This window comes from Zeus faber, assembly GCF_960531495.2.
Source record: "Zeus faber genome assembly, chromosome: 13".
NCBI classification, from domain to species: Eukaryota; Metazoa; Chordata; class Actinopteri; order Zeiformes; family Zeidae; genus Zeus; species Zeus faber.
Window position 1 is genome coordinate 8,275,619 of NC_137198.1, and position 19,898 is coordinate 8,295,516.

At 44.0% G+C, this 19,898-nt stretch overlaps 1 protein-coding gene across 1 annotated transcript; it reads left to right on the forward strand.

Annotated features, from left to right (window-relative positions):
* Positions 1–3,914: 3,914 nt before the first annotated feature.
* Positions 3,915–19,898, forward strand: nceh1a (neutral cholesterol ester hydrolase 1a; the record flags this gene model as incomplete). Its single annotated transcript, XM_080012733.1, has 5 exons — positions 3,915–4,055; positions 8,604–8,853; positions 10,347–10,416; positions 13,220–13,391; positions 18,789–19,898. The coding sequence occupies 5 exons, from the start codon at positions 3,915–3,917 to the stop codon at positions 19,410–19,412; spliced, it is 1,257 nt and encodes a 418-aa protein (XP_079868859.1). The 3' UTR covers positions 19,413–19,898.

Sequence of the window (19,898 nt, forward strand, 5' to 3'; positions counted from 1 at the left end):
AGAATGGTAGTTTGCTGGTTTTGCATCTTTTATAATTAAGTTATGAAGTAATTGTGAACAGCAGGGCTAATAGAGACTGGTCTCCTGTGTTTTTTTTTGTTCCTGACTGTGGCACTGCCTTTTTGCTAGCTTGTGGCACAAAGACAAACACGACACACACACACACACACACACACACACACACACACACACACACACACACACACACACACACACACACACACACACACACACACACACACACACGTTAGAACCATGGCCTTAGAAGGCGAAGGTGAATGATGAAACAGGGCTGCCTGTAATGGAAATCCTCCATCTCCGCCTCATGTTCGACGGCCATAAGTGTAATTCCAGCCAGCGGCGCAGCAGAGGCCGTCTCTCTGCTCCACACCACAGACAGAAACTAGACGAAAAGGGCGACACTCTATGAAGGGGGGAAGTGCACCACACAGGGAATTTCACAGCACAGGACAAGCTTAAAAAAAAAAGGTGACGTTACAAGTTTAGTGCCCAGAAGGAAGGAGTGTGTCCTGAGGGCATAATTGAGTGCTGAGTTTTCCCAAGGCACCCAGGCCTTATTCAGTTATTTTTAGTCTAGACTTTTCTCAGGGTTGTTTTTTGTTTTTTTTTAATCCGCAAAAAACCTGACGCATGCCCAGTGTTACCAAATCCACCCTTCTTTATCGTCACTACCAGATTTTCTGACTCACAGAGCCTCTTAGGCCCAGATAGCACGGGAAAGAGTTGAGAATAAAATGTTGTTTACCACATGTGGCTTTAATCCAATTGGCTTTGATCCTAATTTAACTTCAAGGAAAAATTAAGTTTTGTCGGGCTTTCATCTAAATGCGGGAGGAGGAACAGATCAAGACGGATGGGGAGAAAGCACGAGCTGGGAAAACGAGAATGTGTCAACCGTGTGGCAGCGGCGTGACATCAGCACGATGTTACTCACTTGCCAGTGAGTTCCAGCTCATTAGTCACATCCCTGCAAATGAACACACGCACGCATACAGACAGACACACACACACACACACACACACGGGTTTTCATGACTACTGATTTTTACTAGTTGCCAAGTCTTTCATAAAAGTTGTCAACAAGTCGTTTATTTATTATGTAAGAAACCTTTAAGAAGTCTCAGAACCCACCGGCTATCGGTTTGACGATGATTTAGCTTTTATTTATTTTTTTTTATGTACGACTTACTTCACTCACAATCCAAGTATGTTGTCCACGATTAGCCGACTTCTGCCAACAGCGCTGACTAGTGGTTATAGTGGTCCAATGGTTGGTGTAACCCCTAATACACACACACAGACATTTACACAAAACACAGAAATGATCATGCATATAGACATATACACACACACACACACACGCATACACACACATTCGTCCACAAACCACCACACACACACACACACAGACTCTAAGTTATTTAAAGCTGGGGAAAGATATTATTGTGGTCCCCACTGGTCCATGTTATTATGGGATGTGAGAGCAAGAATATCAAGTCGCTAATCTGACATGGTCTGCTTGTCGAGCCGCTGTGTATTGGAAAACCAGTGCAGTGACAGAGGTCGGGTCCTCCACAGCTGTTTGTTTATATTCTCACAGAGAGACACCAGGGGAGGACGGATCCGCTCAGAGGGAGAACGACGGAAATAAACCACAGGATACAACCACGATACCAAAGACCGTTTTTACCCCACTTTCCGCTGTCTCCACGGTGTCGTAGCGATCGCACACTGCGCTTCTCTGGAAAATCGAAATCGGCTTAAAAGCCGCCCCCCCTCCCCGTACTGAAATAATACAAGGTTAAAAAACAAACAAACAAAAAAAAAACAACCCTGAAACCCGAGCCAGCAGTGAGTAAGAAGGTGGAGGAAATCGTTAGCAGGTGTACTCTGGTGAATCATCTCGGTGCGTCGCTAAAGCATTCCACTTAAGAGGCGCTATCGACGTCTACACACCAACACCGGGAGTAAAGGCTTCTCTATCGATAGCATCAGCCGAGCAGAGACACTAAAAGCCGGATGCTGCTGCTCCGTCTGCACGTAAGGGGACGTGCTCTGCCGTCATACCTGTACAGTCATTGCCTATGTAACGTTACGTGTCCGCTGGGGGGGGCAGTGTCACATTAAGCGAACCACAATGTGCGGAAACATAAGAAATGTATTTTCGAAACTTTTTTTTTTTTTTAAAGACCGTACAACTCAAAAGTACGGACACGCAAACAGAAACGCACGTTGGAAACCTCGTTCGCAAGTCGCACTTCCAACTGCTTCTTTTTCTTTTCCGTTTCGAACCTGCCCGCCGACAGGAAGTTGGGCAATTCAACCGATCGGCTCGATGGCGCAACGCTCGGTTGGGATCTGGAAGGCGGAACGGAGACGTTTACCTTTGCAGAGGCGTGAACCGGGCTTTAAACAACGGATGTTGCTCTGACAAGCCCTTATCGACTCTGTTGAGACGGAAAACCGGTAATGTGTGTCACTTTTAAATTTCCCCTTTCCCACATTTTTGTTTTTAATTTTTTACATCCTTTCTCAGATTTGAGTGGGCTTCTGCTTCGTTTTGGTTTTGAATTGTTTTTGAATCCTCAGTGTGTGTCTGAGACCGACTGTGGAGCTCCGCCACCCTACGCCCTCTGTCCTCCAGTCCATCGCTGTCAAAACCGTGATCCTGTGTGAGAAATAAAAATTGGATTTTAATTAAGAGATTTAACAGTTGATTTCAACACATTTAAAGTTTGTTTATGGCTTAAATGCCCCCCATAGGACTGTACTTAATGAGTAGCTGCAGCAGAATGGTAAGTTTCTCAATAGGAAATCATTTTGCAAGGTAATTCTATGAACATTATGATGATATATGACGGGAACCAACATTTTAAGAAGGCCTGGGTTGAAAAATGACGAATTTGTGCTTTACATCACGTCCGCCGTAATGGTCGCTCGGTCACCTTGACGGTCGCTCTTGGAAGCTCGCTTATCTCCGCTCGAGTGAGCAACCGCACACGTTTGGGATTGAGGCAAATTAACAGCCCGTATGTGTGTTCCACTTGACACCAGAATGGAAACGCACTCCATCCGGTGCGTGCGGCGTCCCGTCCGGGAACTGAGGTCGGGCGTCCCTCTGGGAGGCCACGGGGAGACGTCGCTTTTCATTACACCTCCTTTCTGATCAGTTTGGACAAAGAGTCGCGTTGAGCTGTATTGGGTGTGGCCTGCAATGGCTCTGATGCATTATGAATGAAGGGTTTGTAAAAAAAAAAAATAAATCGAACTAAGCGCTAAAGGAATGGACTTGTATAGTCATCGGTTAACGGCTCAAAGGAGGCACTTATTTTAAGGACACCTATTTTAGACTCGCGTCTCCGTGTACTTTATTCCAACGCTACCTGTCCGTTCGCTTTTGTGATTAATGCGGTTTTCCGCTTTCGTCCTCTGTTTGTGGAGCACTTTGTGACTTGCTTCCCATACAAACACAGGCACAGAAGGGAGACAAAACCCTCAAAGACAAAGGCAGATGGTTGAACCAAAAACAGAAGCCATTTTAACGCTATAATAAACAAACCAAAAGCCAAATGAAGCAGAACTCTTCGCATAAATAAAAATGACAAAAAACAAAACAAAAAAAAACAAAAAAAACAATGATAATAGAGAACGCAATAAATATATATATTGGCGATTGATGGTCACGCAAGCGCTAAAAGAGGCCACGGTGATTGCCAACGCCATAGCGCCACCTGGCGGTCGGCACCAGCTACCACAAAGCAAAGTGCGCCACAAATCAGGAACGACTACATTTGCCAGAGTTCCGCTTGGGTTCCCCCGGCGGTACCGCCCCCGCCGCCCGCGCCGCGCACAGGGGGAAGGAGCCGCTCGTCCGGCCGCCGCAGTCTTCCGAGATGAAGATGCTGCTCCTCGTGGCCACGCTGGTGCTGACGGCGCTCCCCGCTTACTACGTTTACATGCCGCTGCCCGACGGCCTCCGGGAGCCGTGGAAGCTGATGCTGCTGGGCGCAGGGTTCAGGGCTTCCACGCAAGTGGTAAGAGAGCCAGGGCATCATGACTCACATCATATGTACGTCATATCTAAATTGTGTTATGATAACATAGCTACACAATTATTATTATTATTATTAAATTGTATTTTATTTAACACGATTTAATTGATATTATTATCATTATTATTATTATTATATAATTGTTGATATTACTATCATAAATTATATAACATTATTATTGTTATAATTATTATATTAGACTTTGATATTTGCAGTGGCTCTCAACTTGGGGTCTGGGTACCCCTGGGGGTCCTTCCAAGAGGTCCCGGGGGTCCCCAGCAAAATGACTGATAGAAAAACGTTGCCGTTATTTCCGTTAGGGTTCGGACACATTAGCACTGTCAGAGAATGAACACTATTGATATTTTCACTGTAGTTTCACTGCACAAAAATCTGTGAAGTGTTTGGAGGAGTTACTTATGTTCAAATCTAGAGACTGGGCCTATTTAAAAAAAAAAAAAAAAAAAAAAAAAAAAAAAAAAAGGGAAATGTAGGACGCAAACTCCACTCACACGACAGGAAAAATACGACGCTTACAGAACACTTGAACGAGAGAACGAGAAATCACGATCCGATGCAACTTTCTTTTGCATTTTTCTTTTGCTGGAGGCCATCGTTTTCAGAGTGCATGGACTGGTGAAATCCAAATCTTTTACGCCTCTGCTCACATTCGCTGACTTGCAAGAGCTCCAGGCCAACTTTTCTGGGTGATAAACAATACAACTTCTGTCTTGTCTCGGCGATGACAAGTGTCATCACGTCCTGATCGTTTAAGGCTCATTAGCTTCGGTTGTTGTAAAAAGGCCTTTCATTAAAGTAATCAATGTCTTATTTTTACAACAACCTCGCCAAGAACGAGACTCTTGTCTCTTTATGACTTGCTGTGTGTGTGTGTGTGTGCATGCACAATGAATTTGAACTCCAGCGCTCCCCTTTACCCTACATGTTGAAAGTAGGACTCCGGATTGAAGTCGAGCAAGACAAGTTACTGATTGTTGGCTGCCATTAGCTGACATAACCGTTCCTATTTCAGCTCAAGGTCATAAGCTGGTGGCAATTTAAAGCTACATGCAATGACCTTTTAAGGTTATGAGTTATTTGATTGATACTGGAATTGGACGGACCAAGCTGAAATTACACCATTGACATAACATTACATGCATTGGATTGAACCTTCTCAATGTTGGTATACTTGATTGAAGGGGGAGGTGATTGTGCAAAAAAAACTCCCCCAAAAAACCATCACCACGGATACCTCGGTATGGACATATTTTGGGGACGATTGGTGCGTTCATAAGATATTTACGCGCAATAAATATTTGAGAAAAAAATTATTAGTGATGTGGATGTGATGACCAAGGAGGTAGAAGCATTGAACAGTAAGAAAAGTCTACAAAGTTTACATTTAACTATATCACAGATAGCTATCAGAAACACAGATAGTTATCAAACACAGATAGTTATCAGAAACAGATAGTTATCAAAACACAGATAGTTATCAAACCATAGATAGTTATCAAACACAGATAGTTATCAAACACAGATAGCTATCAGAAACACAGATAGTTATCAAACCACAGATAGTTATCAAACCACAGATAGTTATCAAACCACAGATAGTTATCGAAACACAGATAGTTATCGAAACAGATAGTTATCGAAACAGATAGTTATCGAAACACAGATAGTTATCGAAACACAGATAGTTATCAAAACACAGATAGTTATCGAAACAGATAGTTATCAAAACACAGATAGTTATCAAAACACAGATAGTTATCAAAACACAGATAGCTATCAGACACAGATAGCTATCAGACACAGATAGTTATCAAAACACAGATAGTTATCAAACACAGATAGTTATCAAAACACAGATAGTTATCGAAACAGATAGTTATCGAAACAGATAGTTATCAAAACACAGATAGTTATCAAACACAGATAGTTATCAAACACAGATAGTTATCAAAACACAGATAGCTATCAAACACAGATAGTTATCAAAACACAGATAGCTATCAAAACACAGATAGTTATCAAAACACAGATAGTTATCAAAACACAGATAGTTATCAAAACACAGATAGCTATCAAAACACAGATAGCTATCAAACACAGATAGCTATCAAAACACAGATAGCTATCAAACACAGATAGTTATCAAAACACAGATAGTTATCAAACACAGATAGTTATCAAAACACAGATAGTTATCAAAACACAGATAGTTATCAAAACACAGATAGTTATCAAACACAGATAGTTATCAAAAACACAGATAGTTATCAAAACACAGATAGTTATCAAAACACAGATAGCTATCAAACACAGATAGCTATCAAACACAGATAGTTATCAAAACACAGATAGTTATCAAAACACAGATAGTTATCAAAACACAGATAGTTATCAAACACAGATAGCTATCAAACACAGATAGCTATCAAACACAGATAGCTATCAAAACACAGATAGTTATCAAAACACAGATAGCTATCAAACACAGATAGTTATCAAAACACAGATAGTTATCAAAACACAGATAGTTATCAAAACACAGATAGTTATCAAAACACAGATAGCTATCAAACACAGATAGTTATCAAAACACAGATAGTTATCAAAACACAGATAGTTATCAAAACACAGATAGCTATCAAACACAGATAGCTATCAAACACAGATAGTTATCAAACACAGATAGCTATCAAAACACAGATAGTTATCAAAACACAGATAGCTATCAAACACAGATAGTTATCAAAACACAGATAGTTATCAAAACACAGATAGTTATCAAAACACAGATAGTTATCAAAACACAGATAGTTATCAAAACACAGATAGTTATCAAAACACAGATAGTTATCAAACACTGATAGTTATCAAACACAGATAGTTATCAAACACAGATAGTTATCAAACACAGATAGTTATTAGATAATTAATAGTTATCCGCACCACCTTGATGCTAAGGAATTGGAAGATTCACAAAGACAAAAGCACGTGCTGAAACAGTTTTGGCGATATGCAATTGAATTGGAGTTTAACATGCATAGAGCTGTTGCGTCATGCAACCACCAACGTGCCAAACTAATCAATCTGTTTTGATCGATTTTATAAAACTCCACTGGGGACAAAATAGGAATTTCACCCCTTTTACACCTCAAGACAGCTGTTTAGTTTTATGTCCTGTTGTGTCAGAGGACGGTTTGTTCTGTTCGGACCATAAAGCCAAGTGGGTAAAATAGCAACAGTCTGGTGCAGGGAGAAGGCACTAAAAAGAAAAAAGTCGGTGGTTAATGCAGCTTTTTGGTTTTAATCGGACTCATTCCCATTCTATCCCGTCTGGTCCGATCCCTCAGAAGAACTACTGCAGCACAAATTGGTGAAAAAGTTAATGTTGCTATGATAGAAAGGTGTCAGAACACACAGTGCATCACAGCTCGCTGCGTATGGGGCTGTGTAGCTGCAGACCGGTCAGAGTGCTCATGCTGACCCCTGTCCACCCCTGCTGGCATATATCTTATAACTTAATATTTTGTTAACATAATATCCACTCATATCAGTTAATATAGTTTGAGCCTTGCCATTTTTTAAGTGGGTAGGCCGCTGTAATTTGTACTTTAACCTCTGTTATATCTTGATTTTATTACATATTTTCTTCATTTATGCCTTTTATTTAGCAGGAGAGAGAGAGAGAGAGAGAATGTTCGAGAGGCAGCTGGTTGTTTTGATTTAAAATATTATATTTGTGTTTGGGGAAAATGTATTAGTTTGTTAATTTAACTCAGTAATCCATGTTGGCACTCCATGCGCATGACGCTCGGCGGTCCGCACCACCACGTCTACGAGCTCGCCGGCGGCCGCCAGCTGCAGTCCGCCGTGGCGCCCCTCTCTATAGACGGATTACTGACGGAACGGCTTGAACATATTATTATTATTGTAAATATATAATAATAACAATAATAATAATAATGCCTTTGTGACACAGGTAAGTCAGCACCCGGTCCTCCAGGTTGGGGCAATGAGCCCCCACCATTTGCTCCTTACCAGAATGGCTTCTTCTCGTCGTTTCCATAACATGCTTTTTTTTTTTTTTTTTTTAACGGGGTGAGGTTGTTAACCCCACGCCCAACCCCCAACCTGAAGGACCGGGTGCTGATTTACCTGTGTCACAAAGGCCCATGCGCATGGAGTGCCAACATGGATTACTGAGTTAAATTAACAAACTAATACATTTTCTCCAAACAAATATAATACTTTAAATCAAAACAATCAGCTGTCTGTTCTCTCTCTCTCTCTCTCTCTCTGTCTGTCTGTCTGTCTGTCTGTCTGTCTGTCTGTCTGTCTGTCTGTCTGTCTGTCTGTCTGTCTGTGTGTGTGTGTGTGTGTGTGTGTATTTTATGCCGGCCATAAAGAACTTCAAATTACCCCTGTGTATAAAATGTGTTCTACAGATAAGCTTTCCCTGTCTACTAATCATTGTTCAAACTAATTATTAACAAGCTTTTTGCTCTCTGGCAGGCAATGCTGCTGTCTTGGCTCGGATTTGGCCACCACATCCACTGGATCCGGGGCATCGCGGCGGGCCTGGAGGGTTTGGGAAAGGCGGCGGTGGGGTCGGGGCCCGGGCCCGGGCCGGGCGTGAGGGTGAGCGACACCACCTTCGATGGCGTGCACGTGCGCGTGTACGAGCCCCCTGCAGGAGGGGAGGGGCAGCTGAGGAGGGCGGTGCTGTATCTCCACGGCGGGGGCTGGGCTCTAGGCAGTGTCAGTGAGTATGGATAGGACTGAGTAACATATTGGGGCGGTTCCGCAGACGGGTTTGATCTCAATCAGGACTAAAACACTGCTACGACTACTTAAATTCATCCAGCATTTAAAAATGCCTTTATGTTACGTTGCCTGATTTGAGATTAATTCATTCTAGACCAGGGAGTCCGAGACTCAGGAAATGAAGGACGGTCGGTACCTTCCGTCTGGTGTTGGTGCTGGTCTTAGTCCAGATCAACCTGGTCCACCTGGAGGCCACGCCCATTAATCCCATGATTTCATTTAAACTTCACTCAGACCTAAATCAGCTCGAATCTTCCTACTGGAAATCAGATTTTTTACGAGTCTTGAGATGATATTGAACCACGACTGAGAAAAGCCATTTTAATCGTTCCGGATTAAAAGTGTGATAAGGCCTAATCTGTGTCCGTGAAACCGCCCCTTTAAACTTTTTTAATAACGGTGTCAAAATTTGGTATTGGACATTACAGAATTCTCTGAATATCGATTTCTGAATATCACCCTAGGTTTGGGTTTTTGCCAGTGGTGGAAAGTATGTGACAATGTAGTTGTTAAGTACTTCTTGACTGTACTTAAGTACATTTTTTGACTCACTGTACTTACTTAAGTACATTCAGTTTCAGACTTTTGACTTGTACTCCACTAAATTTCAAAGCAAATATCTATACTTTTAAATCTACTGCATTTCTAATACAGGCGAATGACTTTAGTTTTAAAAGAAACCTCAGAATTAATATTTGTATAAATTACTATGAAACCATCTATAGTATTTTTTGTAAATTGTAATCAGGATGGATGAGCATTTATCTGCGGAAAAATGTTACAGAAGCACTTTGTGAGCTATTATAAGCTGTTTTATCAGGGCACTGGATATGATAAGGCCTTTTACTACTTTATGTACATTTAAGAACAAGTACTATATACTTTACATATACATATACTTATACATATACTTTTACTGAAGCAGAAATATCAGTGTGGTAGTAAATGTGAAAACCTAATTACGAGAGTCATTTTGTGTCAGGGTATTTCAAGTTCAAGAGATTATTTGTCACATACATACACATATTTGTGCTTTTACTGAAGTAAAAAAGGTCTGAGTAACTTATTCCGCCGCTGGTTGTCGCTGTCGTTGAATCAGGAATTGTGGAAGTTATCAAAGCTGTGGGATTTGGGGAAAATTTTGAGTTATGTTTACCTTTTGTTCGAGGTTCAGGACAGGTCGTTCATTCAGAGTTAAGCGGGACTGTGGTTCCTATAAGGGCTGTAGAACCTTCACTTTTTTTTGCTAAAATGTGTTGGGAGGACTACCAATACCGGTACCTGGTAGACCGGCCCAGGGGGGATCTATTCGGATTCCATCCATTTATGTACGTGTGCTTCTGTAATAACTGAAAAATACAACTGTACTTACTTTCTCTACTCTCACTTTGCCTCCATCTCACCACCTCCGATCATCCATCACGCTTCCAGAAGCGGGATCATATGACTCCCTGAGCCGAATAATGTCCGACAAACTGAACGCCGTGGTCGTCTCGGTTGAGTAAGTGTGTCTCCTCTTTAAACGGCCCTTGGCTCCGCCAGTATTCTCAGCTCTGCCTCCAGACACAGACTGTGGTGTTCTGCGGAAGAGAATTAGAGCCAAGTGAAGTTCTCAGAATAAAGTCCGTCCGGCCAATGCGTTTCGCTGGCCAATACGTTTTTTTCACTTTCACAGGACTTTATTCTGACTATAATAATATCACAGGCGGTGCACATTTCCACATTAATATTGCAAGTATCCTCTGTTGTCGAACATCTGCTACATAAATCTGCCCACAAGCCAATATTGAAAACTATAAATCATGCAATTAAGCATCCCATGGTGATGTTATACTAAACTGTACTAAACACTAAATATGTCCAACACCTACGGAAACGAAACAGTAATTGTTGTCCTACATACTGACTAGCTGTAGTGCAGCCAAATCTGGTTTACATTCTATACTGGATCATGCATTTGTGCATCTTGTGCGTGTTTAAAATTTCACAGATGCCAAGTTTTATTTGTCATTACATAACATAACAGCCTGAGGCATTTCAGCGTGATTGATTTGGTAAACCGGTGTAAAACCATAATCTAAACCTCGACTGTATGAAAAGCCTTGAAAACATTAAATTAATTTAGAGCACCCAATAATAGCACCTAATCCGCCCCAGGTATAACTCAAACCCACAACTTTAGTGACTTCTTGATATTAGATATGAAGCATTATTGTAGTTTTCAGACACAATCGCGAAAAAACATTCTTATTCCTCTTCGAAACAAAACAGCCTGCACAAAATGCCCAAACTGAGCAGTTTGAGTGAATTCTCCTCGGTAAGTAACATACACTGCATTCCGTCAAACGTACACCAATACCCTTAAGTCTGTACGTTGAACATCATTCCCATGAGAAATGGGATAGCAGAATTGACTACGTCGACTGTAAATCAGCTTTTACAGAACAACGGAAACCACAACAGGGTGAAATAAAACAATTAAAAATAAAACTATGAACACCATGTGTCACATGAAGGCGAGCTCATTTAAAGTGGGCTAGCCGTTAGCGAGCATTCATAATGGATATTTCAAGTTGACAAGTTTAAAGTGTACTGAGCATTTATCTTATGACTCATCACTTTAGTCAAGTTACAATCGTATTCCAACTCTTTTTTTTTTTTTTTTTCGTCCAGAAGGACCAACTACCTTGAGCTTTATCAGCAGACGGCTCCATGGCTAATTAGGCTAATAAGTCTAATTCGAATAATTAGGCTAATTAAGCTAATTTAATATGGGCACGAACTCACCGGAATATACCAATACGGGTGGTGTTGCAAATAACAGGTGAACAACTCATGAATCACTTTCTCTCCCTATCTTCTAGTTGTTTAATTCTAAAGTTCTCTTTCTGTGTACGAGTTTAAAAGTCCACAAGCTGTGTCCGCCGTGGAAGGGAGGGAGAAAAAGGAGGCGAATAAAGCGTGGCGCCCCACTGCCTGTTCCTGCGTGTCGCCGCTGGGGGGCAGTAAATAGTCGAATTGAGATTAAAAACAGATATTTATTCTCAAATATTCTAATATCTGTGCAGATTACCTGGGTGAGAGTTTGGAAAACCTTAAAGAAGAATAGGTTCGAACAAGTTTCAGTTAAGTTTTATCTAGAGATCGAAATATACAAAATTTAAGTACTATTCACAATAAATTTAAAATCTTGCGAAAATGTGTTTTTTGCACTAATTAGACTGTTTGTTAATGTGTCGGTGTGCATGCATGTGTATGGATAGATAGATAGACAGATAGATAGATAGATAGACAGACAGATAGATAGATAGATAGACAGACAGATAGATAGATAGATAGATAGATAGATAGATAGACAGACAGATAGATAGATAGATAGATAGATAGACAGACAGACAGACAGACAGACAGATAGATAGACAGACAGATAGATAGATAGATAGATAGATAGATAGACAGACAGACAGACAGATAGATAGATAGATAGATAGATAGATAGATAGATAGATAGATAGACAGACAGACAGACAGACAGACAGACAGACAGACAGACAGACAGACAGATAGATAGATAGATAGATAGATAGATAGATAGATAGATAGATAGATAGATAGATAGACAGATAGATAGATAGATAGATAGATAGATAGACAGACAGATAGATAGATAGATAGATAGACAGATAGATAGATAGACAGACAGACAGACAGACAGACAGACAGATAGATAGATAGACAGACAGATGGATAGATAGATGATAGATAGACAGATAGACAGATAGATAGATAGACAGACAGATAGATAGATGATAGATAGACAGATAGACAGATAGATAGATGATAGATAGACAGACAGACAGACAGACAGAAAGACACAGACACACAGACAAACAGATAGATAGATAGACACACAAATAGATAGATAGATAGATAGATAGATAGATAGATAGATAGATAGATAGATAGACACACAAATAGATAGATAGATAGATAGATAGATAGATAGATAGACACACAAATAGATAGATAGATAGATAGATAGATAGATAGATAGATAGATAGACACACAAATAGATAGATAGATAGATAGATAGATAGATAGATAGACACACAAATAGATAGATAGATAGATAGATAGATAGATAGATAGACAGACAGACAGAAAGACACAGACACACAGACAAACAGATAGATAGATAGACACACAAATAGATAGATAGATAGACAGACAGGCAGACGGACGGATAGATGGATGGATAAATGGACGAACGAACAGATAGATTAACCATCCCATTCATGTGCAGGTATCGTCTGTATCCAGAGGTGCTTTTCCCCGAGCCGTACCTGGACTGCCTCTCTGCTGCCAAATACTTCCTTTCGCCGGCGGTGCTGAGCCGCTACGGGGTGGACCCCCTGCGTGTGGCAGTGTCTGGAGACAGCGCGGGTGGAAACCTGGCGGCAGCCGTCGCCCAGCAGGTTCTTGTCCGTAGGAATGTCAAAAAGCACGTTCCAAGAAGGCGCTCGTGCGAGAGATGCAGCTGCAGGAATTAAGATTTACTGTCCCGGAGCGGCGGAGCACACCGCATCTTATTCACAATTTCTGCTACGCACAGCACAAGTGTACATAATACATACCCACATACTGTCATATATATATAGTGAAAATATATAGAAAATGAACCAATATATAATATACATAGATAACAATATCTATATATGCAATAATAAGAAAACACACAGCTGTACAGTACATTTTCTATGTCTATATATTTGATGTATCATTTGTGTACGAGTGCAGGGCCCGTTCACAACATGCCTGTTCGGAACGGTCCGATGGCTTGGCGTCGGGTTTTGCTGCTCGCAGGTTTCCAATCAAACATCATGTTACAAAGTTGGCCAATTACAGTTGTTATCAAACTAACTGATGTCACAACTCTGCAGTTATCGAATTATATTGTATAAGATGTGATAGACTACATAACACACTTTTGCATACGGCACCTCTTCCTCATGGGCGTGACACTCAGGAAAAAACACACTCTTGTGCTGTTGCATTTTAATGGACAACTTCGTACTAAAAAATAAGCACCACTTGTGAAAATACAAGTGTATAAGAACTTCAGGAGGATCCGTCGAGTCCAGGACTCCTGTCAATGATTTAGTCCCGTTTATGCGGACTGTAAATTATAACCAACAGAACTTCAGGAAGATCAGTCAAGTCCAGGTTTCTTCTGTCAATGATTCAGTCTCGTTTATACAGACTGTAAATTATAACCAACAGTACTTCAGGAGGATCAGTCGAGTCCAGGATTCTTCTGTCATTGATTCAGTCCCGTTTATGCGGACTGTAAATCCTTCAGATTTACATACCTTTATCTCGTCAGCACTTCTTCATAAACAGCATTGCTCTTTGTTGCTTCATCTTGAGCAAGAATGCGAAGCCCGCTTGGTCTGCCAAACCTGCTGGCCGCCATGTGGAACTGACCGTGGCTGAAGAAGTCTCTTGTGCAGACGACCCCAACACGGTGTAGCAACTGCCCCTGAGACGTATTCACGGTCATGGCAAAGCAGGAGCGATGGGGCGGGATCTGATGGATAAGATACCTTGACCCACTGCAGTGTCTGTTGTGCATGTCGAAGTTTCGAAGTAGCATGATGACCATTCCCACCTTCAGAGTGATGTGATGGGGAGGTATACCAGACGGGCAGAGGGTATGTACAGGGTAGGTACACATGGTGACCCTCAGACTCCACTGTGTCCACGCCTACAAACATGCTCCTCTCATTGTTCTCATGTACTCGTTCACCTTGTCAACTTCAGAGTTGGTCGGGCACAGTATGACACTTTCACATAGCCTCCTGGGGTTGGCAATGTTAGTCGGTATGGCCTCATACACCGAAATGACGATGTCCTCGGGTTTTTCACCTGGAAGAGTGAGCGATTCATTCCTCCACAGGTATGAGCTCTTCAAGCACCTTCCGACTGTCTGCGGCTACCATTTGGCGCGACGTTAAACTGGATCAGGCTCAGGGAGGCCCAAGTTTTACCCAGCGTAGAGCCACGCTTCTCAACGTGGTCCTTCAGCTCCAGCAGCACTTCACTCACAATAACATAATCTGGCTCATTCACACCCGCTTTGCACATGACGTCCTCGCACAGCACACGTCCGTGCCTTTCCCAGAACGACAAGCGTGGCTGGCAACTATCTTGAGCACTGCCAAGCCAAATGTGAATTTTGGAGCCTCCTCCATAACATCCTAATGCCATGCGTGATGCAGGCTGCCGGACAGGTCTCCATGACCCTATCGCCAACACATCGGAGGTCCTGGATGTATGTTGGCCCAGGCACGCGGTACAGTTGGATGCAGAGATAGTACAGCTCGGCAGTATGAGGGTTAAAGGCAATCAATGGGAGTCGTCAGCCATCCGGTCATCCTGAGAACCTGAGAAGTCTTTTCTTCCAGAACTGAAATGTCTTCCGCACGTGGATGATGTGTTGAAACACATCTGGATACACAACATGCTGCAGGTGTGAATGTCGAGACACGACATCGAGAAAGGCGGTGAGTGGCGGTAGGGGGCCTTGAATCCAGCAGGTTCTGGGCATCGCCGTCATCACTGGATGTGATAACCTGCTAATCCTCCAGATGAATTGCCAGCATCTCCACTGGCCGCTGCTTGTGTTGAATTGGGAAGTCGTAGATGAGGCAGTATCCCTCAGATGCAGTTCAAAGTTTAAACCGTCACCTCATCATGTCGCAACGCCTCTCACGTCTCCTCATCTGGCACGTCCAGTCTGACCAGGCACTGATCCGGTCCCTTTTCAAGGCATTTGTACAGGTACTTAACACTGGTGACAGCGCACACAGTCTCAAGGCTGATGAGAGAATCATATCAAAGTAGAATATATGGTTTGTAAAGCACAACCCATCTGTTGTTGACTGATCTGTTGATGCCGCCTCTGATGGTCTTCATGATCGGAGCAGCAGATGTTGCCCGTCTCCTGTAGAGAGGATAGGAGTCATCAGGGAAGCTTGTCTTTGGACGCAGGATTTTGAGATAGTCCCTTGTACACTTCTGCTCTGCCATGCATTGTTCCATTCCCCACATGGACCGTGAATCATGTGTGATGTGGCGTTGTGATTTTCTGGATTTTTCACCTTCTTCTATCTCTATATTGTATGTGAGGAATCTCAGCAGAGACCACACGATCAGTATCCGCTAAGGTCCTGGGTTTGTCGCGAGTCACCATGTTTAGGAGCATATGGATATGTGGAAGATGGCAGAGATGGAGGAGGTCTGTGAGGAATGCTTTCACCTTCATGTGGAACACTCGTGCGATCACGTCCAGTGATCTGGCTGACCCTCAAAAAGGAATCCACTTTGGGTTGCAGGTGAAGGTCAGGGGGTTGCAGAAGAAGAAGTCGGATTTTCCCTTGATTTGGTTTGCTTTGATTCCGACCCAGGCCATCGCATCCTGGAACTCCTTGGCATACCATCTCGGTGATCCATAAATAGATGGTGGCGGGTACAATGAACTTGTACTTTTCAGCCCCGATGGACTTCTAGTTGTGTATCACGGTTTTGGGGCCACGGTAACGGCACGGTTTTGGTATCTTTATATTAAAGACTAAATAAATAAAACGTTTAAAGGTAAAATTATTTCTAGTAGTCTTTCACAAATAACTAGTTTGACACTCTGTCTGTATGATTGTGGGGGCAGGGGGGGGAGACGAGGGTTCAAGTTCATTGGTGGGTTGTTATAATTTGCATAAGTTCATCTGATTGGAGGGGAGGTGTCCAGGACAGTGAAAAATTCAATTAATTTTCGGTTATATTTATTTATTTATTTATTTATTTATTTATTCATATAATATTTAAAAAAAGGGATTAGAATAAAAAAATAGATATCAAAAATACAACCAGTAATATGGTTAGTTATTTTGTGTAGAACAGGCATAAATAGTATTTTTCCATACAAATAATAATATTAAAATAACTTATTGAAATAAAACCTGACGGTCAGACCAGTGCGTGTGTGCCTTGGCTTTGTAAAACTGATGTGACAGTGGGTGCGCTCCTTTTCAGCGAGGGAACCTCCCGGTAAGGGAGGAGCATAGGCTCTCTCTTACATAGAGGGGGAAACATTTGCCGGTGACAGGAGACGGCGACTTAAACAAACACAACAGAAAACTGTAAAAGTTCAGTCTCACCCAGTGAGACTCTGTTCCCATTATTCCGACCAAAGAGCCGTTCAAAAGAATCGCAACGTTCGTGAACGACCCAGCACTAGTGCGAGTGGAAGCGAGTGTCTCAAAAGCAGTCCGTAGTAAAAAGGGACACAGCCATCCCAGGGGGTTATTTTCTAACTGGACACCTTATTTGATTGCACTCTTTACAAAAACATTTCCATGTGGTTTTATCTTGTGTTTCTATGGAAACGCCTGCGTAGATGAAAGAAATAGACGTCTCGCAAAATTACAAAAATGCTGCACGGCTCCGCATAGACCCCGGACGACTGACGTGGCTGGTGGAGTTCCAACAGTGGATTCGATAGGTAGCAGCACTTGCTGCACGCTGCGCCACGCCCATGCACTGCACCAACGCATCTGGTGGACTTTTACTGTGATACTGTGATACCGTAATACCATGGTTCACGTGAGCGTATTGAACCATAGGGAGGGTCGATAACATACCGTGTACCGTTGCATCCCTAGTGATGGAAGGTTCACGGTGCCACGATGAAGGTCTCGGTGCTCGGTGTGCGAGCTGTTCGGAAAAATCTTTGCTCATTGGCGCGGCCATTCTGGGCCACATAGTCAACGGCTGACTTGAACTGCACGTACAGGTTTCACTTGTGAACGGCCTCTTGTGCTCTCCAGCCCCAGCCTGCTGTTTGAGGTGTGGGTGCAACGGTGCTGCGGCTCCTGGGAAGGATTGTGGAAGTAGATCTGTGTAAAGAGTGGGGTACGGCCCTGCTCTGGAAGGGGCCCAGCAATGCAATTATAAACATTACCTTGTATGCGCACCTCAGGATTGAAGCCAGGCATTGGTACTGTATCTCCCGAACACCGATACTTGCGATTGCCAACGCGTTTTTCAGTATCCTCATACCCGTGTAAAGTTACGATTGTCATGGCGCGCCTGCTGCATTCCCACATGGTGCACAAGGTCCCTTGCCAGGCGCTCCACTCGCTACACAGGGATCTCCTTCACCCTTGTTTTAGCAATACGAGCGGCGTTGCTTGCCAGGCGTACATCTCGTGCTCCGTCTGGCTCGGCTTCACGTGCTCGGCGCTTTGCCTCGCACAGCCGCTCCAGCTTGGCACGGCTATGTTTAGGCATGGCAGCATCAGCAAAGGTGGTCTGCAACAAAGATTAGATGTCAGAGTCAGCGGTTACACTCTGATGTCATGCACACTACTGTCCCGATACCAGGCCGGATCCTGCCGGCAGGATGTTCCGGCACCTCCCAGATTGGGACCGGCACCTATTTGATTGGGGTCGGCACCTCTACACAAGCTGCGGCTCGAGTTGTGAGCTCCGCCTTGGATAGTGGGGGGGGGCGCACACACACACACACACACACACACGCACACACACACACACACACACACACACGTGGAGATCCAAAAAGTCCCCACCAGCTAAAGGGAGGTGTCCTGACTCATCACTGAAAGGGTGTGCGTCCACTTATGATCTTAAGCCAGTTCCATGTAACTCACTGACCATGTCTGTTACATAACCGCTCCGCCGCCGACGTTACGTGCAGCACGAACTGCTGCACGGTGCAGTAGAACAGATACTTGAGATGTTGCTGGAGTGTGGAGTCGCACGGCAGCTTATTCTTCTTCCCTTTCCCATCTCGTCAGGTTTCCAGCGACGACAGTGTGAGTGTGAAGTTCAGCGTGCAGGCTCTGATCTACCCCGTGCTGCAGGCTCTGGACTTCCACACGGCGTCCTACCAGCAGAACCACAACATGCCCGTCCTGCACCGGTCGCTCATGGTGCGCTTCTGGCTGCAGTACCTCGGCGCCGACCCGTCTCTGGTGCCGCTGCTGCTCGCCAACAACCACAGCTCCCCGCAGGCGGCGGCCATGACCCCGGAGCTGCGGGCCCGCGTGGACTGGACCGTCCTGCTGCCGCCCAAACACAGGAAGCACTACCTGCCGCTCGTCGCCCAGACCAAGGCCTCGGAGGGCACCCTGAAGGCGGTGCCGGGGCTGCTGGACACCCGCGCCGCCCCCCTGCTGGCCGAGTCGGAGCTCCTGGGCAAATGCCCCCGGGCGTACATACTGACGTGCGAGTATGACGTGCTGAAGGACGACGGGCTGATGTACGCCCGGCGGCTGCAGGACGCCGGCGTCACGGTCACCAGCGATCACTACGACGACGGCTTCCACGGCTGCCTCACCTTCACCGCCTGGCCCACGCACTTTGAGGTGGGGCGGAGGGCGCGCAGGGCCTACATCAGCTGGCTGCAGGAGAACCTGTGATGCGTGGGTGTGTGTGTGTGTGCGTGTGTGTGCGTGTGTGTGTGTGTGTGTGTGTGTGTGTGTTCCTGTTTATGTACGTATGGTGGTATCCTGTCGCATCCTGCCAGGTGGGGGTGAGTCACAGGGTCTCCCCCTCCGGAATTCCCCTAGAATAGACCTTGCACGCACACTTATCTGATCCTGACTTTTAACTACAAATCCTGACACTGCTTCACTTCTGAGTCGAGGCCCTTGACACACATGGGCCCTGGACTCTTCTGCCGTCACCTCATTACAGATTGGATGCAGTCGGACGTTTTGATTTGGGCTGTGAGGAACGAAAAGTAGGCGTGTCCCGGTCCTGTGTTCGAAGGCCTCCTCCGGACAATCTCTCTCCCCTCGCTTTCCTCCACAGTAACACACGCTGAACGTGAACGCAGCGACCGCTTTAAAAGGGAGAGCTTCGAGGTGGAGGATTTTTGGCGTAAAAGGTGTGGTTTGCAGAAA